Source organism: Mytilus edulis, unplaced genomic scaffold, assembly GCF_963676685.1.
Source record: "Mytilus edulis unplaced genomic scaffold, xbMytEdul2.2 SCAFFOLD_96, whole genome shotgun sequence".
Lineage (NCBI taxonomy): Eukaryota > Metazoa > Mollusca > Bivalvia > Mytilida > Mytilidae > Mytilus > Mytilus edulis.
The window spans coordinates 89,771-117,196 of NW_027266967.1; the positions used below are offsets into that span (position 1 = coordinate 89,771).

A 27,426-nucleotide genomic window follows, 5' to 3' on the forward strand; every position below is an offset into this window, starting at 1 on the left:
TTACTAATTTAAAGTTACAAAATCAGTTGCCATGTCCAATTTAATGTTACAAAATAAGTTGCCATTCTTAATTCAAAGTTACAAAATCAGTTGCCATTCTTAATTTTAAGTTATAAATGCAGTTACCATTACTAATTTTATTTTACAAAATAAGTTTCCATTCTTAATTTTAAGTTACAAATTCAATTTCAGTTACCATTCTTTATTTAAAGTTACAAATTCAGTTACCATTACTAATTTAAAGTTATTAAATAAGTTGCCATTCCAAATTTAAAGCTACAAAATAAGTTGCCATTCCAAATCAAAAGTTACAAAGTAAGTTGCCATTCTTAATTTTAATTTACAAATTCAGTTACCATTCCAAATTTAAAGTTACAAAATAAGTTGCCATTCCAAATTTAAAGTTACAAAATAAGTTGCCATTCTTAATTTTAAGTTACAAATTCAGTTATCATTACTAATTTAAAGTTACAAAATAAGTTGCCATTCTTAATTTAAAGTTACAAAATAAGTTGCCATTCTTAATTTAAAGTTACAAAATCAATTGCCATTCTTAATTTTAAGTTACAAATTCAGTTACCATTCCAATTTTAAAGTTACAAAATAAGTTGCCAATCCAAATTTAAGTTACAGAATCAGTTACCACTCCTTTTTGAAGTTACAAAATCAGTTGTCATGTCTAATTCAATCTTACAAAATCAGTTGCCATGTCTAATCTAATGTTACAAAATCAGCTTCCATTTATCCAATTTAAAGTTATGAGATCAGTTAAGTTACCATTCTAAATCAGTAACCATTCCCAATTTAAAGTTTCAAAATCAATAACCACATCAGTTACCATTATGATTTTAGGTTTTAATGATAGGAGTATAGAATTCATATAATTAGCAAGTTTACTTTGACAATCTTTACTGAAAATCATTAATATCTGATGTTTATACATCATTTGGAATTTCTCTTGATTTCAAGAAACAATACCAGTAAAATATTTGTTTTACTTTTCTTTATGTATAACAAAACATGTTTTAAAATCCAATTATCTATAAACTATATATATATATGGATGAGACATTTGTTTGTCCCCTGGCTAGATCTAATCACGTACTAATTATCATGATGGATATTAACACCTGGTCTAAGCTTGGAAGAACAGGTGACAAATAATGATCTAATACACAGACAGACACTTAGTCAATATCTAGCCATCTGTAATATCATTTCATTGATTTTTCTACCTAGCTATTAATGCCATGTAAGCTAGCTTTCACTTTTAGTGATCCAAGACTGTGATTGCTTTAATTAAGAACTTAGATATTGGTGACTTAATGATCCTACATCACTGACAAACTATTCTGCATTTATATGAATTTACAATGTTGATATTGACTTTACATAATGTACCATGACCATGAACTTCATGTTGACAGAAAAAAAATTAAAACTGCACAATTTTTATTATTCAATTTCAACACAAATCTTTTTTTAAAAAGCAATTGTTCTGTCAGTCAGAACTAATCTGGATTCACATGCATTCCGTTTCTATTAAGTTGGGATTCCCTGATTAACATGGAGATCTATTCAATTGACTGGCTAAACTTAAATTTTACCATTTATTTCTCTGTCTATAGAAGCCAAAAAGTATCATATGCATACGCTAAAAAGACGTGAAAATGTTAAATAAATAAAATGAATAACAGAAACAAGAAAAGAGAGTACCAAAAGTATTTGTGCAGTAAAACAGACCCACAACAACGGCTTCCTTCACGTAAAAGACAAACAAAGTTTGGCACAAAGGAAAACATTATTAAAATATTTCTAAAATAGGAAGTGAAAATCTTAAATTTGTTAAATCCAAATGCAAATTTAATTACATTGCAGGAAAACTGTAGACACAAAGTAGTTAACTTGTTTGTTGTTCAAATGGAGAGGAGTGATAACTAAACCTGCTTTATCCCAGTCTATCACTGGGTTAGATACTATGTTCAAAGTCAAATTATTCACAGCTGATTGACAAATTGCCAATGTTTTTATTACCTAACATTCTATAGTTAATGCTATAAAAGACTTGCACAAGGTTCTTAGAAAACATCTTACGGTCAGACGAATGTCAACATCATGTAATTGCTGTCTCTCATGGCCTTATAACAATCAATACAGGTGGGAAGAGAAGGTAATAAAAATAGCAAACATTAATGTTTTGTAATGTTGTTTCATCAGACAACTTTTGTGTAAGGACCATTTTTGTTTAAATTTATCCTGCGTAAAAAATATTGTAGTTTCAAAACAGGTAGATAATTTATTTAATAATTACAAGAAAATGTAAAATGACCTTATTACACTAACATACCTGATTTGGGATATATGTATAGATTAAAATATGCCTCAATGATATTGGTGATGAGGATTAAAAAATATTGCCTATTGAATTTGTTACTTTTAAAATAGACATTTAGCATTAACGAATTGGGGTTTTTAAAAGATGCAACAGTATTTAAAGAAGAAACTTTAATTCTTGAATTCAACACAACCGTTCTATTTGTCAAATTCCTACTACTTCATAGCATAGAATGTAATAAGAATATAAGGTAAGATTGCCAATATAGTTGGACAACTATCCATCCGGGACAAAATGACAAACATGTAAATAACTTTGATTTTTAGTTGGATCAGTCTCACTTTAGAATAGAAAAAAAGGCAATGTTGATGGATGGATGTTTAAGGTCCAGTGGCAAATTAAATGTATATTCAGGACAAGAGCATGAGAATATGATATGAGTATAAATCCTGCTCTGTACATCTATCATGAGCTCTATCCATTACACAACAAAATAAGTTGTACACTTAATAAAGAAAAAGTTTAAACAATTGTCACAAGATGTATAGATAATGGCTTTGTTGGAATGATACTACAGATTCATTTCCTACTTTTAACTGCTGTGTTTATTTCCTCTCAATGATATTAATCAGTACAACAACAGAATTCACAACACTAAAATTTAAGATAATTTAAACCTCTGTAAAAGACATAAAATCTAACTTTATAAAAAAAAAATGTAGAACATCAAAAGCAAAAAAAGCTTAAAAGGATAAAACAAAGAGTAGCCGTCTGTCAGGGGGAATATCTGAAATCATTGAATTGTGAAACTGTACTAAAGGTGAAGGAGTTTACACTTAGATTGACTTCCTGACCACTTGGGATTCTTAGTCTACTGAACAATCTAATTGACCTTTGACATATACCAGTAAATGACTTTAGATATATCTTGATTACATGTATCGAAATGTAAAATATATTAATCTTCAATTGAATATAACCTTAACCTGGGTAATCAATTTTACTAAATTCTATCCTGCCTACATTCACCTGTTTTTAATAAGTACAAGTGGCAAAAAAGATGTTAGATGCAATGTTTGAGAAGTGATTATAAAGTTTCCAAAAGATAAACTTGATGAACTAAATGAGACAAAGTACATGTCAAGGAAGATATTAGAACAGCATACCAAAAGAATTGGTCTCTTCTTCTTTAATAATACAACTAATAATTTGTTTACATCCCAACAGTGTAAAATTGAGTTTTGGTCACAGCAGCATCAATGTACTGTGGACTTTTTTTGATACTCTATACAGAGAAATATCAAATGTTGTAACAGAACCTTCTCAAAACCTGATTTAATTGCAAACAAATGTTCTCTAGTCTCTACAAAGAGACTACTTGGGGAAAATTTCATATGAACAATCTTAGGTTCAGATATCAACAAAACGCACAGCTTGTCACTAAAGTTTAAATTGAAGTTCATAGTGATCTGGATGTAGTTAGCTCAGTATAAATTTGGACAAACCAGAAATTTAATAGCTAGAAATGAACCCTTTGCAAATATGCAGCTATGACAAATATACAAAATTTAATAAAATTTTCCTATTAAAAACAACCTATAAAATACCCAAAGCATACAACTTCTGTAAATAGCCTTTTTTCGGTAATAACTAAATCTTGTTAACATGATAGAAATCATGTTTTTTAAGTCTAACTTTTGACAACAAAAATTAAATTGATATTCTTTCACTATTTTATCTAAGATTACTTACACATTCTTTTTTCTAAAGATCACTGAATTGTTGTATATGTCAGTAACCTTACATCCTTTTTTAAGATTTCAGAAATACATGTTCATATTATAAATATATTAAATAATATAAGAAAGCTATTTATAGAATAATGCAAACTATTGATATCCACATTACAACAAATGACAACATTGAGTAATGTAATATGGATATCTTACGTATGGTATTCCTGATTCTACCTGTGCTGTGCCTTCCACTGCTAACGAGTCACATTTCTCTCGCACTGGGTTGGGATATGTGATACTACTGGATGATGGTCGCCGCTGTCTGTCATATGAGCAATTATTTGGAATCTTAAAGGCACAACGTTTATGGAAATTCAAGCCACAACCTACAAAAATATAATACAGTATAATCACAATTTATGAAAAAGAAGTTTTAGAATAGAAAAGAGGGGACCATTCAGGTTTAATAACAAGCATCACAAAATTGTGAATTTTATTAAAAGGTATCAAAATTTAATAAATTTCACAAATATAATAATCAGCACGGAATTTACTTTTGGCTTGACTTTGTGAAGCAGAATAGAATATCAAGTGCTAATGAACATATTTGGGTTCCCAAAGTCTTAGTTTTGTTTCATAAAGCAAACTTCTAATGATGTATAAAACAAGCTTATTTATTAATTTTACAACTTTTATTTAAAGTTTTAATCTTTGACCTGAGGGCTAAAGAATTTACAAATACATTTTGAAGTCACTAAAATTATGTCACTTTTAAAGTTAACACATAGTGGTTTTAGAAAAAGATTTTTTATATTGTTCAAGTAACTTTAAACACCAGTATTTATTTAATTGTGATACATTTTAAAAAGAATTTGAAAATTATATTTATACAGTTATGTATATACCGCATCTTTGACTGAAGCATTGTTTTAAACATTGTATTTCGGATGTACAAACAGTAAGAATTAACAATTAGAAACATGCCAGGTTGATTACCATAATAACACCAGGATTTGAATAAAATCAAGTCATTGGACATGTACAGAGGGAAGCATATTAGACAGTAAATCAAGTCATTGGACATGTACAGAGGAAATCATATTGACAGTAAACTCCCTCACGTCATGCACTTCACCTGTTGTAATGAACCCAGATAAATATTTATGATATTCAACCAGAAAAGAAGAGTAACTTTTATATCCGAGATTATTAGACCCAGGGGATTTAAATATAAACTTTATAGCCTTCTACTTTTATAAGTGGAACCAGGTGCTCCGCAGGGCGCAGCTTTATACGACCGCAGAGGTCGAACCCTGAACAGTTGGGGCAAGTATGGACAAAACATTCAAGCGTGATACAGCTCTGAATTTGGATTGTGATCAAATTTTTGACATTACATGGTTTTTTTTTACACAAAACAAATGTCAAGATTTTACAAATCAATTAAAGATTTCTTCTTCAAACTTTTTAAATCTAAAATTAAATCGTTGATCATGACACAGCATAGGTTTCTGACACAGAACGAATGTGGTCTAATGAACTTAAAAGTTTTTTTTGGCCTTTGAGCAATTCACTATGCTGTTGAATATTAATCCTCTCAAAAAAATGTTTGAAGAAATTTTCTTTTTATTTATGAAATCTGAAATGAGAAAAATTTAACCCCCCCCTTTTTTTTCACATCCCCCGTTTCCCTTTTTCCAAAACTGATATCAATTCAAATTTCTAATGGAGTTTGCAACAATAACTACTCTTTTAAATACATCATAAAATATTAAAATGTAAAATAAAGTGCTTGTTATCACTGAATGGTAAAGATTGGTTGGTAGTAAAAGTGAATATACATTGTTTATTGTATAAAACAATAAAAAAAACTTCATCAGCAACATTTTATATTGGCAAATTTCCAATGAAGTTATTTACATAAAGTTATTGGCAAATAAAAATAGAAAATGACGTCATAGTCATGTCTGGCAAATGTCCAACATACATTATCTAAAAACATTTTAGATAAGATAAGGAAAAAAAGCTTCATCAGCAACATTTTATATTGGCAAATTTCCAATGAAGTCATTTACATAAAGTTATTGGCAAATAAAAATAGAAAATGACATCATAGTCATGTCTGGCAAATTTCCAACATATATTATCAACTACTATTCTATACAAAGAAAGATAACTCCAATTGAAAATTAATTGCTATTGCACAATATTGTGCAATTAGATATTTCTTGCTATTGTGCAATACTGTGCAATTGAAAATTTCTTGCTATTGCACAATATTTCATATGGAATCCTGATTTGGACCAACTTGAAAACTGGGCCCATAATCAAAAATCAAAGTACATATTTAGATAAAGCATATCAAATAAGCCCAAGAATTTAATTTTTGATAAAATCAAACTTAGTTTAATTTTGGACCCTTTGGACCTTAATGTAGACCAATTTGAAAACTGGACCAAAAATTAAGAATCTACATACACAGTTAGATTTTGCATATCAAAGAACCCATTTATTCAATTTTTGATGAAATCAAACAAAGTTTAATTTTAGACCCCCATTTGGACCAACTTGAAAACTAGGCCAATAATTAAAAATCTAAGTACATTTTTAAATTCAGCATATCAAAGAACCCCAAGGATTCAATTTTTGTTAAAATCAAACTAAGTTTAATTTTGGACCCTTTGGACCTTAATGTAGACCAATTTGAAAACGGGACCAAAAGTTAAGAATCTACATACATAGTTAGATTCGGCACATCAAAGAACCCCAATTATTCAATTTTTGATGAAATCACACAAAGTTCAATTTTGGACCCTTTGGGCCCCTTATTCCTAAACTGTTAGGACCAAAACTCCCAAAATCAATACCAACCTTCCTTTTGTGGTCATAAACATTGTGTTTAAATTTCATTGATTTCTATTTACTTAAACTAAAGTTATTGTGCGAAAACCTAGAATAATGCTTATTTGGGCCCTTTTTTGGCCCCTAATTCCTAAACTGTTGGAACCAAAACTCCCAAAATCAATCCCAACCTTTCTTTTGTGGTCATAAACCTTGTGTCAAAATTTCATAGATTTCTATTAACTTAAACTAAAGTTATAGTGCGAAAACCAAGAAAATGCTTATTTGGGCCCTTTTTGGCCCCTAATTCCTAAAATGTTGGGACCAAAACTCCCAAAATCAATACCAACCTTCCTTTTGTGGTCATAAACCTTGTGTTAAAATTTCATAGATTTCCATTCACTTTTACTAAAGTTAGAGTGCGAAAACTAAAAGTATTCGGACGCCAGACGACGACGACGACGACGACGACGACGACGACGACGACGACGACGACGACGACGACGCCGCCGACACCAACGTGATAGCAATATACGACGAAAAATTTTTCAAATTTTGCGGTCGTATAAAAACAATGGACAATGAAGATTGCTTACTCGATGCTAGACTGGTGGTCTATGGTTATGGTGTGTGTAAGCTACTCTATATCACCAGGATCTTTGAAAAAAAATCACAGTTTGAATATACTTTGTAACTCTGTCTCATTTATAACATAAACAGAAATAAACTCAAACGTTGCTTCTAAAATATATAATGACATATACCTCTGCTACAAAAATACACTTTTTTGGAAAGAGTTTTTTTTTCTAAATATTGACAATAATATTATTAACCTTCACACTTCAGCCCTTGTTTGACAAGTCCCCACAACATCTCTCCACAGAAATCACAGAAATGTGGAGATTTGTAGGAATGAACAAACAGTAGATGTGGCTTGATCTGTAAGTCTTCCATTGTTGTTTGTGCTGCAACAGAAAACAAGAAATAAAATACATAAATATAAGTAATGGATCACATTACAACATGTATGTAAATAAAACTTGTGAATACTACATTTAATATGAAAGGTGATAGTTTTCTTTATATATTTCCTTGCACTATCTGTTCTGTCTTTAGTTCTGATCATGACCAGCTAAATTATTATAATCCCCTGAAATAAAGCAAAGCTACATTCTAATCTATTTTCTTATATATATCTCCATGCTTTCACTCCAAATGAGCAAGACAATTAGTGAAAACAAAACAATCCAGTTATTTAAAGCCGTCATTGAGCAATGAAAATATCTAAGGAAAACTTTGTATCATGAGGCATATGTATACATGGAATGCAGTATCTTCAACCTTAAAGTTTATAAAGCTTTCTTCAAATAGTTTACACCGTCTGACCCTAACATCTTAGACAAATGTCGCAGACGAGTCAAAACATTCACGGTGCAGTTACCAACAAGGTGACCTCTATAACTTAACAAGGAAATAAAAGATAGCACATAATTTGAAAATGTTCTCTCTACTAAGAAACAAGTTAAGGTAGTTACAATTGTTAGTCGAAGAAACAGTAGATGTGATAACAAAAAAACAAAGAAAATGGACTTTTGACAGAAGGTAAACTTTGAATCACAAGTGAAATGCCGAGCTCAAGAAATAAACAAAAAAGAGGCATCAAACCTAAAAAAGAAAAAATTAGAAGTCTCAACATAAAATTGCACTGAAATAGTTTACTTGGGAGGCCAGCAATTATGTAAAATAATTTAATTATCAGAAGAAAAAAAACCAGTTTCTATTATCAGGTCTGTAGCCCTTGCTGTTGAAATGTTAATATACAACTTCCTGGTGTCAGTCCACTTTTTACTGGAGTTATTTCCCTTTATTGAAGATTTTTACCAATTTTTGTGTTTCTGTCTTAAACTTTCAATCTTATAATAATATCCTTTCAACTTTTTTTCACTGTATTATTTCTGCTTATGACAGTACAATATAAAAGGCAGGATCGAAAATAATGTCATATATCAATTTTTTTCACAAGAAACATTATTTTGCACATATAATAATAAACTGTAAATTCATATGTACATCTATATGGTAGTTTTGCAACAAAATTATTTAAAAATTTAGTTATTAAACAATTAAACACTCAAAGAGAAAGAAGTCATATTGAGCGTTGTGTCAACCATACTTTAATGATATAACTAATTCAGTCATGGCCATTTTAGGTTAATTTACACATGTGGAAATGTGGGAGAGAGTTGAATAATAGAAAATAATTATAGTAAATAGTGAATGGGCGTGTAATAAAAACTAATTAGCAACTAATTCTTGTGGTTTTAATTACTAAAAATAACTAATATTGCATGTATGGCTAAACATAGCATCACATTTTGATTTATACTTATTATTTGCTAATAATGGTAAAATTTATATCATAAGTATGAGATGTTATAGACTTTTCCTTTGACATAACTACCCACATAAATAAATTATAATATGACGTTCATCAATACACCAGCATCATAAGAGTCAATCACTCGTTAATATTTATATAAATTACCGTCTTATTCAATATACTGGTCTGAACATTTGATTTTCTTCTGGTTACTGACCAGGACCAGCCACTATATTAAAAGCGACCACATTAATCAATCAAGGGAACAAAAGACTTAACAAATCTGTTTTTATAGAGACTTTGATACCTCTTAGGATGAAGACTCAAAACTGTTGTTGAAATTTCCCAAATTACCAGAAAGCTTAGAGAATATCCATAGTCAAATTAAAGGCAATATAGGTTATTCAGCAACTAATACATTTAACCTTCAAAAATTAAGAGAATTTAAATAGTTAATATCTTACTATAAGAAGCTGGTCACAAACTTTTCAATCAGTTTGGCGATCCAGTTTATGTTATTTACTATAAAAAGAGGCTAGATGAATTGACTTTATAAAAAAAAAGATGTGGTATGATTGCCAATGAGACAACTCTCCACAAGAGACAAAATGACACAGATACATGTATTAACAACTGTAAGTCACTGTACAGCCTTCAACAATGAGCAAAGCCCATACTGCATAGTCAGCATAACATGCTACCATTACCACTTGACTGAAATGAATAGTTAAATTGACATGTTTGGGATTTACAAAGATCTGAGAACAATGTTATGAAGGAAACCAAAAATTAGCTCTACTTGTTTAAGTTTCAGTAAGCAAAGATATTTCTGAGGGGACTCGTAGCAATCACTTAAAGATCATGACTGCTTAATACTGTAAATTTAGAAATTATTGCAAAAAATGCGACAGAGTTGTAAACACAATAATTCAAACTCGCATTTTGAAATATTTCATATGAAGTAAACAGTATTTTTCTCAAAATCGTAAAAATAAAAATCGCATTTAAGTCTAAAATGACAAAATCGCAATAACAAATGCACGCAATAATTTCTGAATTTACAGTTCTGTAAAGCAGGTAAAATCGAATAAAACACTACAAACCTAGCTTAGACCAACCAAAACTAAAACATTTTTTTAAAACTTCCCTGGGTGAAAGAAACAGTATAAAGAGGGTGCATTTATCACCAAATCTTGGTGCTGTTTAAATGAAAAGCTATGTTAATTGAATACCATTAGTATATGTTACCAAACTAGAAATTGAAAGAGAACACAAGTCAACACACTAAAAATACTTGATCGAATCTTTCTCTGCCTTCCACTTTTACGCCTTAAAATGCATGCATCTTCTGCAACAAGACAGTGAATAATCTTATTTCATGATGAACTTTGAACTTTGTCTGCTGTCTAATAATTGATTTAATTGATTGAAAGTTTCAATGTTTTCTTGTCTGATATTACAGAATTTGATATAAAATGGAGAGGTTAATGTCCTGAGGGTATATACTATATCTGTGATAAGATATTTACATTTGTACATGTAGTCTAATAGTTTTTACTTATATGGTAATTGATTGATAACAAGAAAGTCAAACATAAATGAAAGAAGTTAAAAAAAACATGTATTCTTGTTTATGTTTGTTGCTGTACCTTTATATTTTTTTCTTTCTAGTTGTTGACTACCTACTGATAATGTATGTTTAACTTTTTTATTTATTTATGTCATGTCTTTGCTTGTCCTTTGAATTCATTAAGAACTAGTCTAGACTATTCAATGGTTGATATGGTTTGGGCACTGGTATATTTATCACCAAGGAAAAATGAGGTATTTTTACTTAGTGATATAAAGGAAAAATACCTCATTTTTCCTTGGTGATATATTGATGAACTAATTTTAGGGATATTTTTGATAATATTCCACAGTTTTCCCTTTATACATTTTTTTTTCTTAATTTCATACAATATAAACTTTAAGATAATGAATCCAAACAGTAAGTTGATTAATTCATGTTTGACACGGTATATGTACCGAGGAATATTAATGTGTTAACAAAGATAACCAAACTGTTTACATTTGATGATCTATTTAATTCAAATATAATCTTTTGTATAAATCTAAAACACACAATTAAAATAAATGTACTAAATTAAATATAATAAATATATTGCAAAGAATGGTTCTACATAAACTTTTTACAAAAAATATACTGATATATTAGTGAAGAATGAGTCTACCTAAATTTTTAAATGGTTTCAGCAGAACCCTGTGTCTCGCCTAGGATTGCTGCTGTCAGTGTACAAGTATAATGTTGACTTACGAAGTGAGTCCATTTATCAATAAAATACAGATTTTTTTTAAAATCTAACCTTTTCTGTAGGTGCTATTTCATGAGGACTTTGTCTTGAAGATAGCCTGTCAAAGTTTCATAACAATATGGGAAGGTTTACAAATTTATCATGTAAAAAAATAATAATCCCAGACTGTCTGTAAACTTTAAATGTAAACAACTAAGTCTATCTATCAGAAAAATACTGAAAATGTAATTCAATATTCAAAAGTTGCCACAAACATTATCTCTTCATCATGAAAAAATTTCTGTCAAAAAAAATGAAAATATAAATACTTGTATCCATCAGGAATTATTTTCCACATCTGCTTGACTAATTGATAACGACTTGCTGTTCAAGCTCAGCAGCAAATATTACATACACAATGAGCACAATAACAACAAGTGAATCTTTGAGCTACTGCTCACGCTCACTAATTATACCCCTGTCTGCTTAAAGTATAAGGTAAACAGGAAATTGTTGAGTTGTGAATTTGAAAACGCATCACATGGTATAGCTGACTCATATAAACCCTGAATCCAAATTTCAGATATCCTTGTTATGTAGTTGCTGAGAAAGATGCAACAAAAAATATTCATAGGACAAACAGACAGACTAACAGATGGATTGACCACACATTGACATTGAACATTAAGATGCATTCTGGGTTTTTGTGCTTTTTGGTTGCCATCTCCTGTAAAATAGACCCAATTTGACAAAATTAATAAAACTTAAAACATACTTGAAACTTTTATTATCTACAGACATGATGCTGTAAGAGCTCTCCAGTAAATGGCTGCAAGTTATTTGTTGATCATATGACAGGTATTAAAATGTTTAATAAATTTCAAAAATAATTGGTCTGGTTCATTTTATAAATGGAAAAAGAAAGAAATAAACTGTAGTTTTTCAGGCTACATATAAATAAGTAAGATAAATAAGATGTGATATAATTGCCAATGAGACAACTCTTCACAAGTGACCAAATGACGCAGAAATTAACAACTATAGGTCTATAAGGCTTTAAACAATGAGTAAAACCGTTACCGCCAAATCAGCTTTAAAAAGCCCCACAATGACAAATGTAAAACAATTCAATTTATATGTGCATGAAATCGTGACTAACAAAAAGATATGCAAAAATTTACACTCCAAAGTGACTTGATTGGAATAAAACGTGTGCATGTATACATGTACATGTATATATATATATATATATGTAAAAAATGTCAGACCTGTTCCTGTCTACTTTTTGTGTGCCTTGACAGGAAATAAATTATATCTAAAAACTATTTTTAGTTGATGAATTTATTTTAGAAGTAGAAGCTATAACAGATATTCCCAGGATTCAATATCTTGTTTGGCATGTTTGTTTGATAAAGAAAGTAAATCATATTTTAATTATTTAAATTTACATAGAAGTATTAATCACTATGCACAATTCTTGACTAATTTACATGCACTAAATAACATAACTACACCAAAAGTATTATATATGTCAAAATTAATTTTTTGTTTTCAAGTATAGTTTTATTGCTTACATAAGGACACATTTACTGCATTTTATTACATTTTTATTTCAAGCTTTCAGTTGTATTCCTTAGATCCTTTTAGGGAAATTAACATAAATGATGTTCTCCATATAACAACTTTTTTTCAAAGAATTAAAATTTTTCAATTTTTACTACATGAATATAATGTGAACAAATACCTACAAAATATTGATTGAACTGTTGTCCCAACCCTGCCTCTGAAATGCATATATAACTGGTAAATCTTGCATTATAACTTCAACAAGAACATGTTTCGCTTTAGCTCTGAAATGAACTATTTTTTTAAATATTTATAATCAAGAAGTTGATCAGGAATTGATGTGGAAATGAATCACATCTTGGACATAGCAAGCTCACATAAAGTTAAACTCCAAATTTTTGACAAAGCCCTGATTGTAGTTCTTAAAAAAATGCAACAAAAATTTATATATGACATAATGTCAATGTAGTGTGATTTCAGCATTTGAAAATTTTGGTAAACAAGGGAAATGTTGAGCTTAGTATCATGTGGCTATTAATCTGAAAATGCATCATACAGTAACACATAATCACATCCAAGAAGATCTGATTTAAAGTTCCAAAGAAAATTGACAGAATGATAGACAGACTTTTTACCAGTTTTACCCCATCCAAAAGGATAAGTGGTTATAAAAGAGCTTTTGAATGATGAAACCAAGAAAGAACATCTTGGATGAAACATTGATTTTTAATATCTGAAATTAAAATGTTTATAGGAACTAGGAGGTAAATATTTCAATAGATGCCCCATGTAGACTGCACATGTACATGCACCTGGTATCTTCATGTACATGCATCATTCACAGAGTTTATCCACGTCATAATTCAAAATTACAAGCAAACATTAAAAAAGTCTGGCAAGGGTTTTAAGTAAACCTCAGGCTACCAATAAATGCGATCAAAAGTAGGTCAACCATACTTGGGGACCCATGGGTGGCCTTATGCTGTTTACTGCTCTTTGGTCAGGTTGTTGCCACTTTGACACATTCCCCATTTTGATTTTCAGTTTTAAAGTAACAAAACACAAAAACTTCATTTTCAAGTCTAAAATCCTAATTAAGTCATAAATAGGTAAACTTGAAAGGGATAAGGTGAATGTTCTAATGACAAAAATAATTACTAAATATCATCACAATATCCCTAGTGATAGCTGAAAACTTAGCAGAAAGCTATCACTTTCATTAATTCTTTTAGGAACAATTGTCATAATTAAATCAAAATAAAAGAAACCAAAATAAAAGTCATATTACTATACTCATTATCTGTAAGTAGGTCTGACAACAGGGTTGTAAAATTAAGTCAGAAGATTGTCAATAAAACATGTGAAGGATTTTTCTTTTTTCAACACAAAAATATCTGTCCATATATATATATAACAGAGGCGATCCAAAAGAGACACCCTTGTCAAATAGATATCCCTTTGTCCTATCTATTTGAACAGAGGTCAGCATAATAAAATACATTTAAACAGACACCCTTAGTCCTGAAAGATGATTGTGATCCACTTTGGTGTCAACTGACCACAATTATGTCCTTACAGAATACTTTAAAAAGTTAACATAACTACATGTAGATGACATACATGTACATATAAGAGGTGAAAAACAAATACTCTCAAAAGTTTACTTCGCTGTATGTACATATAGCTATACAAATGACATTCAAAAAAAGGGTGAAAAATAATTATTCCAAAAAGTTTACTCAGCTATATCTACATGTAGCTACATGCATACAGATCTAGATGACATTCAAAAAGGGGGGGGGAAACAATTACACTAGACTGTCATTTAAACAGAAAGCAATCATTTTGTTTTGAGCAATCTTTAGAATTATTTAAAAGCGACGACCATCCATACACAAGTTAATGAAATTTTACGTTAATTTATCAAAACTAATGCATGTTGTATTCAAAAGTCTTTGTTGTAATCCCTTTGAGAGTCGACCAATTGAAATTTTCATGAAGAACTACAATCAAGGTTTAATTGCTCAGGCTACAAAAGTTATGATCCTGTATGTAAAAATCAATATCTTGGATTAACATTGTTTTACAGGATAATCAGCCTTGATCTAATTTATCTGATACACATACCATGTCAATATCCAATGTGTTTGAAAATCTACTTTTCTGATGTCTCAAGGACAGAATTTGAAATTTAAGGGAAGCTGATCATGAGCCATCCTTAAATATTCTAAAGGACTGGAATGCGCAAGTATAAAGAATCCCTCATGATAAAACTTTTACAATCTATATATCTACCCAGTACCCTATCCAAAAATACATAGACAGGGACCCCTTAATCAGCAAGGCCTGGTCTGAGGCTTAATCACAATTCAACTTAACGACCAAACCTAAACTTGGAAAATCTTATGTATATAAAATAAGGTAATGTGGTATGATTGTCGAGGAAACAACTATCCAGAAACCAAAAGATAAAGATATATAACTGAAAAAATTATACATTGAACAAAACAGCTACATTGACAATGTAGCAGAATTTTTTTTTTTTTTATCTGACAACCCTGCATACCATCTGGTACTTTGAACTCTACCAGCACAAAACATAGGAGGCGTTGTTCAGCAGCTCTTTATTTATTGTACAATAAGTTTTTTGTAAATAAACATTTTGGTATTTACCTTTAAATGGATACTTCAATTTACAATATGCATTCTTAGTCACAGGTATACATTGAAATTAAACCTTGTACATGATTTTAGAGGGGATTTTTGTTAAAATTTAGGAAACTAGACTCATAAAAGATATTATTAGTATCATGTTTAGCAATACTTCTACTTCCTCTTTAATATTAATAATTAAATAAAAAAGGAAATTATACATGCAGCATTTCCTAAAAAAAATCCCCTAAACTAAACATGCACACTGTATATACATCAGGAAGTTGTTTCTTTATTGTTGCTATTTTATAGTTAGCATGTTTCCTAAATTTGATTTCTTTAAGTTTTCAAAAAACATTATCAGAATTTTTTGTTATTTCAGTTAGATTTGTTATATACATCTACAATGTATACACTTGACCATGGCCAGTGTCCTTTGAGTCAGAGTGTCAGTGCATGGCAGCTTTAGATAAAAAAAAAATAAAAAAAAATTGTGTTATTATTTATCTTATGCTTGCATGCATTTTTTTGTTGATACACAAAGGAGTCATGACTGTTAGAGATGTGCTTAAAAATGGCAATTTTTCACTCATAATATATATTCTAGCGGACCTCAATGTCTATAAAATTTAAAGTTGCTTTTAGAATCAATTTAGATATTTTCATATAAATCTTATCTTGTACTGTTACAATGACAATATTTACAGATATTTCTTCAGGTTATAACTCCCAAATCATTTTTCTTCAAAGGTGTTCTTTATTGATCCCAATCAAGACATTTATGGTTTAATTTGATTTAATTAGTATCAAACTCTGTCAAGAACTGTAAGGGTGAAATATTAATTGCTTAACAATACAAGGCAATTGACTTGTTTAAAGTACATGCTAACTTGGCTACCATAAATTTTATGTGAACCAAATCAAAAATAAAATTTGTTGAAGTCTTCCCCTTCAATCAAATTGTATAGTATGCTATCCTTTAAATGAAACCATGTCAAAAATCAACTGCAATGTTGTAGAATTTTCAATCATATCTTAAATAAAAAAGAACATGCATGCAAGAAAGCCATCAGTTAAAATGTATGTTGTAATATCTGTAATAAATTCTGTCCCTCAGTCTGAAACCTAGATTGTAACAAATATCAATTTCTATCCAATCAAATTCACATAAACACATTTAAAGACAAAATGTACTTTTGCATGATTAAAAAATAATCATGATTTTCAGTTCCAGCATGACAATGCATATGTATTATCATTGTATAGCTACTGTGTATGTTTCATGACAAAAGCAATAAATTTATGCATTTCATATTCTCCAGGTTTTGATAAAAAAATCTTGTTTGATCTTCTGAAGGATATATACATTCCAGGTTAGCTTAATGGACTCAAATTACAGTCGAAGTTAACATTTCTATTTTTTAAATATTATTTCATTTTGCTCAAAAAACACATGTTCATTTTCTATATGTTGGTAACAGAATCTTACAGTAATTACAGAAATCTAATTCTGAAGGATATATACATTCCAGGTTAGCTTAATGGACTCAAATTACAGTCGAAGTTAACATTTCTATTTTTTAAATATTATTTCATTTTGCTCAAAAAACACATGTTCATTTTCTATATGTTGGTAACAGAATCTTACAGTAATTACAGAAATCTAATGGAACAGAGCATCCAAACTTTGAGTGAGAAGAAGATAAGAAGATGTCCTTACCTGACAATACAATTTCCACAAGACATCCATCTTTGACATCAGTTGGACTGGAAATATGTACTAGTATGTTTGGACTGGTATTGTCATGACGAAACAGTAAAATCTTATCAACCAAACTGTAAAACCCGTGTTCAGGAAACTGAAAATTCAAACATAGAATTGTTAACAAATTTTTGAAGCTAACATATACGTATTACTATTTCTAAATACACGTGATATTTTTGACAGAGCTTAGTTTTGTATATATTCTTTATAAAGAAGAGAGTAATAAATGGTTTGTATACATCATATATATCATACTGTTTTTGCAATAGTGACATATACAGCATGCCAACAGAAAATCATATTGGCTGGACACTGTAACTTGAAGTGGACAGGACTAAATGAACTACATGTAGAAAGTCTCATATGGACAGGCAATAGTATTTCTGCAAATTCTGTTTAGTAATATTGCAATTTGGGTCATATGCCCATCTGCAATATTTATAGTCAACATCTATCTATTGTTAATTACAGTGTCGAGTCCTCAAAGAATGCCTATAAATGTTGTTACATGTACTTTATCATCATTCCAACATTACATGTATATATTGTTTTCTATGGAACTTTTGCATTTCTGACTTATCTGACATACATGTATACATCTTAGTATTATATCTACTGAAATCAATTTCTAAAATTTGAGTTTATTTGGTTGTGGCAATGTATGAATTTGAAGCAATCAAAGCTTTATTTAACTTCAGTAGTAATAAAATTCGTAAGGGTTCCACGGAACCCAGTGTCTCGCCTTCTTTTGCTGTTAATCGCAGACTCAACAAAAATGAGGAAAAACATCAATAAAAATTTCCCTCTTGATACTGTCTTTTGATTGAAAGAAACTTCCAAGTTTGGTAAAAAATCCAGGATAGTTTATAAATCTAATAAATGTTTTATAAACTTTAACTGCAGACTGTATGTAATGTTAACTGGAAGAAAAACTAAGTCCATTTATAAGTAAAATACAGAAAAAGTTATTTTTTTTTTACAAAATTTACTTCTGAATAATATCTTATGATCATAAACAAGCTTTTGTCTAAGTTTGGTACAAATCAAGGATAGTTTAAGAAAGTTATTAAAATTTTAAAAACTTTAACCACAGAGTGAATATTTGTGGACGCCGACGCCGATGACAACGACGCCGGTAGGATCGCTTAGTCTCGCTTTTTCGACTAAAGTCGAAGGCTGGACAAAAAAGGAAATGTGGACATGTACAAATGTAACCGTTCATTCCCTTTCCCTTCTTTCAGAAGAAAATCCACTGACTTCAGAATTATAGAGGTTCAAACAAGTACATTTCCCTCCTTGGGACCAGGAACTACCACTCATATTATAATAACAGTTGAAAGAATTCATCATTTTAAAAATACGTGTATATATAATTGTACATGCATATGTATATACCGGTATAACAAGAGGATACAAAGTTGACAAATCATTGAAAATATAACTCAATATAATATTTTTAGGTTTATTAATCTAAAAATAAATATTTCAGATTAATCAGAAATTAGAAACATACTGGAGTATATCAAAATTTGAAGTTCAAATGTGTTACAAATAAAATTTAAATCATTTTAAAGTTTAAAGTTGAATCTAATCAATGTTTTGCATGTTATCATGATGTATACCTGTGTAGGAGGTGGGTAAAGTTACATGTATATACTAAATTAACAACCACACCTCTCACAAGTGTCATGACTTAATTACAATTTTAGAATTTAGCCTGTAATCTACAAGATAAGACACTGTTTTAGATCATGTTTCACATAAATCTCAGAATATTCAGATATCATAATGAAATGTGATTTTCAATAATTTTACTCAGAAAATTTCTCCTTTCAATGTCACAGTAACAAGCAAAGCCACTTAAGATTTATATTAAATCTATATTTAAACTTTGGACAGTGCATTACTAAGCTTTCTGTTAAATCTTACTTTTTAACTTTTTTGTTGAAGTTATCCCTAATTATATCTAACGGTATGAATTACAGAAACAATATATTATACATGTATGCACTCACTGTATATGGTCTGTACATGAACATGTATGTTTATTACAGATAAATGGCAGACAAAATACATTAAAATACTGAAATACATACACTCATTGACATTAAAAGGGGGAGGGTTGACTTTTTCCAAAAAAAATATTAATGCAGCCACATATGCATGTACCAACCCAATACCATACCCCTTACCAGTGACACAGTCTTTTGTTTTATATTTTTAACTAGTTGATGAGTTTGGTGGTGTAGCAGGGATTTGTTGGGGGGATTTATTAAAGTTTTTAAGTTTTTTCAATTGCAAGGGATTAAATGAGTGAAAAACAAGAATGTGTCCTCAGTACACAAATGCCCCACTTGCACTATCATTTTCTATGTTCAGTGGATCGTGAAATTGGGGTAAAATCTCTAATTTGGCATTAAAATTAGAAAGATCATATCATAGGGAACATGTGTACCAAGTTTGAAGTCGATTGTACTTCAACTTCATCAAAAACTACCTCGACCAAAAACTTTAACCTGAAGCGGGACAGACGGACGAACGGACGCACAGACCAGAAAACATAATGCCCCTCTACTATCGTAGGTGGGGCATAAAAATTACATGATGCAACTTTTTATAAACAACAGAAAAGTGTATCCATCAATAATAGTACAAATGTAAAGATAATGAACGGATAATAAATAATCTATTTCATAATATTTTAATGAGAACTGCTGTAATTGACATGAAGGAAGTAACGTATAACTTCCTATTACATGACATTAGCCTACAGACAATACAAACAATCATAACTTACTTTTTTTTACTTTTTTTTTTATAAAAATAAGAAGATCATGATACATTGTGTATATTCTATTGACACATTGACACAGGTACATTGTACAGATTATTTGTCAATGAATTTAAATCACATAATTAATAAAATGCTTCACTGAGCCCAGCTTGTAACAACTGCAGAGGACGAACCCTAAACAGTTGGGGCAAATTCAAACACAATTTTCAAGCTTGATACTGTCTGAATTAGGATTGTGATCAAATTTTAGACATAATTAAGATTTCTGACACAAAATAAATATGGTCAAAGGTCTTACAAATCTATTGTGCAATACTGTGCAATTAAAGATTTCTTCTTGAAACTTTTAAAAAATTTGAAATTGTAAAAATTTTGAAAAAATATATATGAACTCTTTAAAAAAATATTGGAAACAAATCCCCCCAAACTCAATCCCAGCCTTTCCTTTGTAGTATGAAGCCTTGAAGTACAATTTCAGAGAGATCCATACATTTAAACACAAGTCATTGTCCGAAAACTACAAAAATGCTTCTTTTTTGCCCTTAAATCCAAAATTGTTGGCACCATACATGTGTAACCCCAACAATAGATCCCAACCTTCCTTTTGTGGTATTAAACATTGAAGTACATGTACACCCAAAGCAATCAAAATACTTGTACACAAGTTATTATTCTGAAACTAGAAAAATGCTTGTTTTGGACCCCTTTTGGGCCCTAACTACTAAACAGTTGGGACCATGATCCCCAAAATCGATATCCCAACCTTCTTTTTGTGGTATTAAACCCTCTAAAAAAATTCATAGAGATCAGTTCACTTAAACTAAGGTTATTGTCTGGAAACCAAATGTGTCTTCAGACGACAACAACATCATACTTGTACCATTATAAGATCAACAAAAAAAAATTGCGGTCGTAAAAAAATAAGAAGATGTGGAATGATTGCCAATGAAACAACTAAATATGCAGTTGGAAAATTTTAAAGTACTTAATCAAATGGAACCATCTCGGGATTATTCCAATCATTACTTGATGAAACCAGTCATTTTCCAGTAAAATGTTTTTCACTTACAAAAATGTCTTTTCATAGCAAGATATATACTATTTCAAGTAACGCATAATGGATCACTTGATACAATTATCAAATGGATTAAACTGGCATTATCAATGCAACAGTTCAGAGTCATTTCTGATCTAAATTGACTAAAATTCTAACTGTCTCTTATCTATATGTATAATTATATAAATAGCTATGTATACCACGGTCAAAAAGGCATGTAAGATAAACTCTCTGACAAATTGTTTTCAGGAATTATAAAGAGCAATTTCAGTAAAAAAGTTAATGAGGAATTTGTCCATGGGACACAGATGATGCCCATGCTGGCTACTAATGTTGTAAAGGGGCATAACTCAAGAACAGTAAAAGTGAGGCAACCAGTACCAGTCTTACTTGATATGAGTTCTTTGGAAATAAACATTTTGTATAAGTTTCATTACAGAGGCAAACTTCAAGTTAGAGAAGAGAAACCAAAATTCATCAATTTTTCCATTTGTAAAGGGACATAACTCTAGAATGGTAAAAATGATGCCACCAAAATTTAATCTTGATTTTTGTTTTTGTGGTAATAATGGTTATGTATATAAGTTTCATAACATGTGTTTGATGGAGTGTAGCACTTACTACATGTATGTACTGATTGGTAGTCATAAGCCACTGGAATAGATCACTATTTCAAGTTTCATGTAAAGTATTAACATGAGTGCAAACGTTGAAATGTCACGCCTCCATAATGACGCCTTTTGACTCCACCCCCTTTACTCCATAATGACGCCTTTTGACGCCAGTGTAGTACCTCAGTTGAAACGCTTTGACTCCAAAATGTCTGCATCAGACTTCAAAAAAAATTGTATCCAATATGAAAAGGAGATTCATGAGAATATCTGACGTCAAATTCATTGATGAAATATTCGTTTTCACAATGCATCAACGCTTTAAACGGTTAACCTTACGATTTTTTTTTACTGAAAAAAATCCTATGCAAATCAAGTATGTAAAAAAATAATTCCAATGGAGGAAAGGGTTACTAAACCATTGATATAATGTTGATAGTCCTAAATATATAGCTTTCAAACAACTATCACATAAACTCATCATGATCCAGGAAAATGAGGTCATTGTCATATAAATGAGGTCATTGTCATATAAATGAGGAGAAATCCATGTACACCTTATAATCATTCAATACACTAAATATGGTCAACTTATTCATGTTATTGTTTAGGGTTTCTAAGAAACAGACTTAACCAAGAAAACTGAACATTGAGCAATGCATCATGAAAATGAGGTCAAGGTCAGATGAACCTTGCCAAGGCAGACATGCACAGCTTACAAACATTCATTACAACAAATAAAGTTGCCCTGATTGCTTATAGTTTAATAACAACAAACCAAAACATAAATACTCAAAACTGAGCAATGAACCGTGAAAATGAGGTCACAGTCAAATAAAACCTGTGAGATTGACATTTACATCATAAAATATTTCCATACACCAAATATAGTTGACCTATTGCATATAGTATTAGAAAAAAAGACCAAAACTCAAAATCTTAACTTTGACAATCAAACCATGATAATGAGGTCATGGCCAGATGACACCTGCTAGTTGGACATGTACACCTTACAATCCTTCCATACATGTACACCAAATATACTAGACCTAATGCTTATAGTATGAGACATGGAGTTGATCACCAAAACTTAACCTTGTTTATTGATCCATGAAATGAGGTTGAGGTCAAGTAAAAACTGTCTGACGGCATGAGGACCTTGCAAGGTACACACATATCAAATATAGTTATATTACTAACAATAAGAGAGAAATTAACATAACAAAAAATTTTAACTTTTTTTTCAAGTAGTCATTGAAACATGAAAATGAGGTCAACGACAATGGACATGTGAGTGATGTGACAGTCAGAAAGGTCGTAACATATAAGACATCTATGTACAAAGTATGAAACATCCAGCTCTTACAATTTAAAATATATAGCTTTTAAGAAGTAAGTTAACGCCCCTGCTGGATCACTATCCCTATGTCCAGCTTTCTGCAACAAAAGTCGCAGACTCCACAAAAACTTCTTTAAAAAGGGCCAGAAATTTTGATTAGAGCAGAATGCATGTGTTGTTGACTTGTTGTTTTTGCCAATTAAGCTATTTCCAATCCCTTGAATTGTAAATTGAAATATTTACAGCATTAGTTCAAACACGTTATAACCCATCACTGTTGTAAACTTACTTTAATGGAGAACGGAAGAGTTTCAGTGTTTTATCATTTGTAAAGGGACATAACTCTAGAATGGTAAAAGTGATGCCACAATACTCAAACTTGATCTGTCGTTTGTGGTAATAAGCATTGTGTATAAGTTGAACAACAATTGATTGAGGCAAACTAAAGTTAGAAAATGTAAACTATATAATTTGAACATACAGACAGACAAGGGTAAAACTTCATCAGTGTTCCAGCTAGGATTTCAAAAGAGCAGGGAACCAATCATAAAAAGGACACTTTAGCACGATGTTTGATATTTTAAAAAGGGCATGTCAAAAATTGTCTTACATATAAGTAAACTGCAGGGGTTTCAGCTAAGAGTTTTGATGCTAGATGAAAATCAACCATATTTTGGGTAACAGTATTTAAGGGACCAAGGAGGTATATTACTAGCTCAGTCTTTCCTAGAAACTTTGATGCAAGGTGGGTCTTAGATTAATTTGCAATGCAGAGCAAATCGATGTTATGAAGAATTATTTTTACTTATTTGTGAAATGAATAGTGCATGTCAGTTGAAAAAAAAACAAATAAATCTGCAATACAGTCAGGAACAATACCTAACATTTCACATAGAACTTGTCATAATTATGAAGACAGGTAAAATTAGGTATTTTCATCAAAATATTATGGCAATAACGGCATGGCCTTACAAAAAAGGGCAGAGGGTGTCAGAAAAAGGACACAGGGCAGCACTTGTGGAAGGGCCAGTGGACTGCCCTGTATATTGAGAATATGTAAATAGGTAACTTTCAGAAATATATGATGAGGTCAATAAAGATCCAATTACTTGTACATGTATAAGTATATGAAAAGCCCTGTTATTTTATCAAGCTGATAGTCTCACCGTAAAATAAATGACTGTCCTATTTTTACTATATTAAATAGTCTTATGGATAATGTGCAATGTATATAATATACATGTATGTGTATATGAACTTGAAAGTATTTTACTCATACTGGCTAAATTTACTTTAAATTTGGGCATATACATGTACATGTAAGTGGGCTAGAATAACATCAGGCCCAATGAAATGAAACTATAGTTTGATGAAATACATTTTTGTAAGTTACCAGTTTATATCAGCTGATATGCTGGAGTAAAATTTATAAATACATGTAGTATAAACAAGAATGTGTCCCTAGTTCACGGATGCCCCATCCACACTATCATTTTCTATGATAAGGGGACCGTGAAAATGGGGTAAAAACTCTAATTTGGCATCAAAATTGGTAAGATCATATCATACGGAACAGGTATACTAAGTTTCAAGTTTATTGAACTTCAACTTCATCAAAAACTACCTCAAACAAAAACTTTAACCTGAAGCAGGATAGACAAACGAATGAACAGACAAATGGACGCACATACCAGAAAACATAATGCCCATAAATGGAGCATAAACAAGAATGTGTCCATAGTACATGGATCCCCACTCCCACTATCATTTTCTATGATTAGTGGACCATTGGACTTCAACTTCATCTAAAACTACCTTGACCAAAAACTCTAACCTGAAGAGGGACAAACGGACGGACGCATAGACCAGAAAACATAATGCCCCTCTACTATCGTAGGTGGGGCATAAAAAGTGGTTAAAGGTTTTGCTCAAATGAAAGGTTGGTAATATAATGAGACCCTAAACCCATACCTTCTTTCATTGTTAATTTATTTAAATCCAGAAAATCCAGCATTTCAGCTGATATTCAAATTTGTCAAATCTAAGATACATGTACATTGTATTATAGAATGATTGTGGACTACAGTCCAAAGGAGGATTAAGAGGGATCACAGGGTGCAGAAGTCTCTTTTGAGGAAAAAATTTAGTTGTTTATATTAGGAATAACTGAACCATGACTGGAGTAGGCCACCTTCTTAGGCAGTCAGTGGGTCCCTCCCCCTTAAGGACATTTCTGGATCTGCCACTACTGTTTATTAATCTTGAACTAAAAAATCATGAAAATAAGGAATTAATTTCATAATACAGAAACATACATATACATGCAGTCCGGTGTATTCATGTACCTAAGACTTATGACTTCACTTCATTCAACTGATAAAACCAATAATTGGATAATATTGTGTGAACACATTCATAACATACTTTTATTTTATAAAAGCTTCTGTTTGTATGGTTTCATTCTCTAGATTTTATGTATCTTGTGTCCAAAATTAGGAAAACCCCTGTTCTAAGAGCTCCTCCAATGTCCGGTGATTTCGTGCATGCCTTCCAAAAATAGCTTATACTGAATAAAGGAAAGATTTTGTACTACGAAATATAGCTGAGTTTGAACCATGCACACTGCCAAGAATGCAGAGCAAAAAATATTTTAATCTTATATAAATTTGACTTAAATAAAACAATTTTTATCACATGATGTATTTTTTTTTAATAGAAATTGGCCAAATAAGGCAAATCAAGGGATTGCAGTTATTAATTAACTCTTGAACTTATCAATTTTATTCTTTTATATCCCTTCGGAAGGCTAAAACAATAACATGATCAAATTTATTTTTGTTACTGTGTTTATGTGACGAAATCAGCTAATGCGCAATATCATGGGTGGAACGGACACCAGGGACTCCACTGTACATGTAGGCTACAAAAACATAATATTCCACTAAAGTTTTGTCAAATTTGACCTTAGGAAGTTAGGATCATCATCAAGAACTTTTTGAAGTTCATTTCATCAACATTCTATTTTTATCTACAAATGTATATACAAAAAAATCAAAAATATGTTTTTGAAATTATTGTAAATACGTGTAATTTTTAATTTGTTTCCCTAGCATGTGACGTGCTTTCTTGTAATCTTCAACATATTGAAGTTAAGAAGTATTATGTAGATACGTAGATGTTAAACAGACCACCAGCACCCTACTTTAAATTTAAATTAATATATACTTTTTACCATGGCATGTATGATGTAAACACATTCACAAAAAATTTGTGTTCCTTGTTCATCTTTCTTGAAATATGTAAAGAGTATAAATAAAACTCTGAAGATTCATAGCATGCAGACCAATGAAAATTAATATCTCATCTATTTAATAGGTGATTTATTTTGAAAGACCTGGAAAATACTCACCTTCCTGTCGACAAAAGAACATGCTATTTCCTTTAGACTTGCTAATGTGAGTTCTCCTTCTACGTTAATTTGATCTCTCGTTAAACCTATCTGCATCTGAAAACTTAGAGATTTCTTTCCACTATTTGTGTCCTCCATATTTAAGTGGAAAGGTCTCACCCATGAATGTTGGCTGTCACCTCATCAAAATGTCATCTTGCTCATTGGTGACTTCCGGGTGCTGGGTGAAATTGGGTCAGTAAAGATAATCCGTTCAAATTCTGTATGAATCCAAAGCCAATCATACAGAAATAAGTTGAATTCTGTTGTTTTCTTTTATTAATTCAAAAGACAATGTATAAATAGAATCATATTTCTGCAAAGAAAAATGAAAAGGGCACCGGTGTACCACGTGATAATATTGTCGTAATATCAAAGGTTTTTGGTATACATTTGCAATTTCAAATTATTTAACCTCAAGATTTCAAATTTGTAAAAATGTTAATTCATATGACATAAAAATATAAAATTGTTAAATTGGAACATGCAGGTGAAGAGTTTCTGACTCGCTGTGTTACGACAAATAAACAGGCCTACTTCCGGTTGTTAGGATTGTTCGATTTCTTAAAGATTTTTTTTTACAATAAGGAGTAAACAATAAAAGTTCT

The 27,426-nt window shown here is 30.6% G+C and overlaps 1 protein-coding gene across 17 annotated transcripts in view; it reads right to left on the minus strand.

Annotated features, from left to right (window-relative positions):
- LOC139504659 (serine/threonine-protein kinase D1-like) overlaps positions 1 to 27,186 on the minus strand; it is a 72,988-nt gene extending 45,802 nt beyond the window's left edge. For 5 of the 17 annotated variants that reach the window (XM_071294691.1, XM_071294690.1, XM_071294685.1 and 2 more), the window contains exons 1-5: positions 26,780 to 27,181; positions 17,525 to 17,663; positions 10,578 to 10,640; positions 7,746 to 7,877; positions 4,285 to 4,457 (exon numbers count right to left, since the gene is read on the minus strand). In XM_071294691.1, the coding sequence (XP_071150792.1) occupies positions 4,285 to 4,457; positions 7,746 to 7,877; positions 10,578 to 10,640; positions 17,525 to 17,663; positions 26,780 to 26,917 (645 nt within the window). In that variant the 5' untranslated portion in view covers positions 26,918 to 27,181. Of the gene's footprint in view, positions 1 to 4,284; positions 4,458 to 7,745; positions 7,878 to 10,577; positions 10,641 to 17,524; positions 17,664 to 26,779 lie in introns of all 17 variants that reach the window. The other 12 variants (XR_011659333.1, XM_071294699.1, XM_071294697.1 and 9 more) reach the window with 5 other exon arrangements.
- Positions 27,187 to 27,426: the final 240 nt, after the last annotated feature.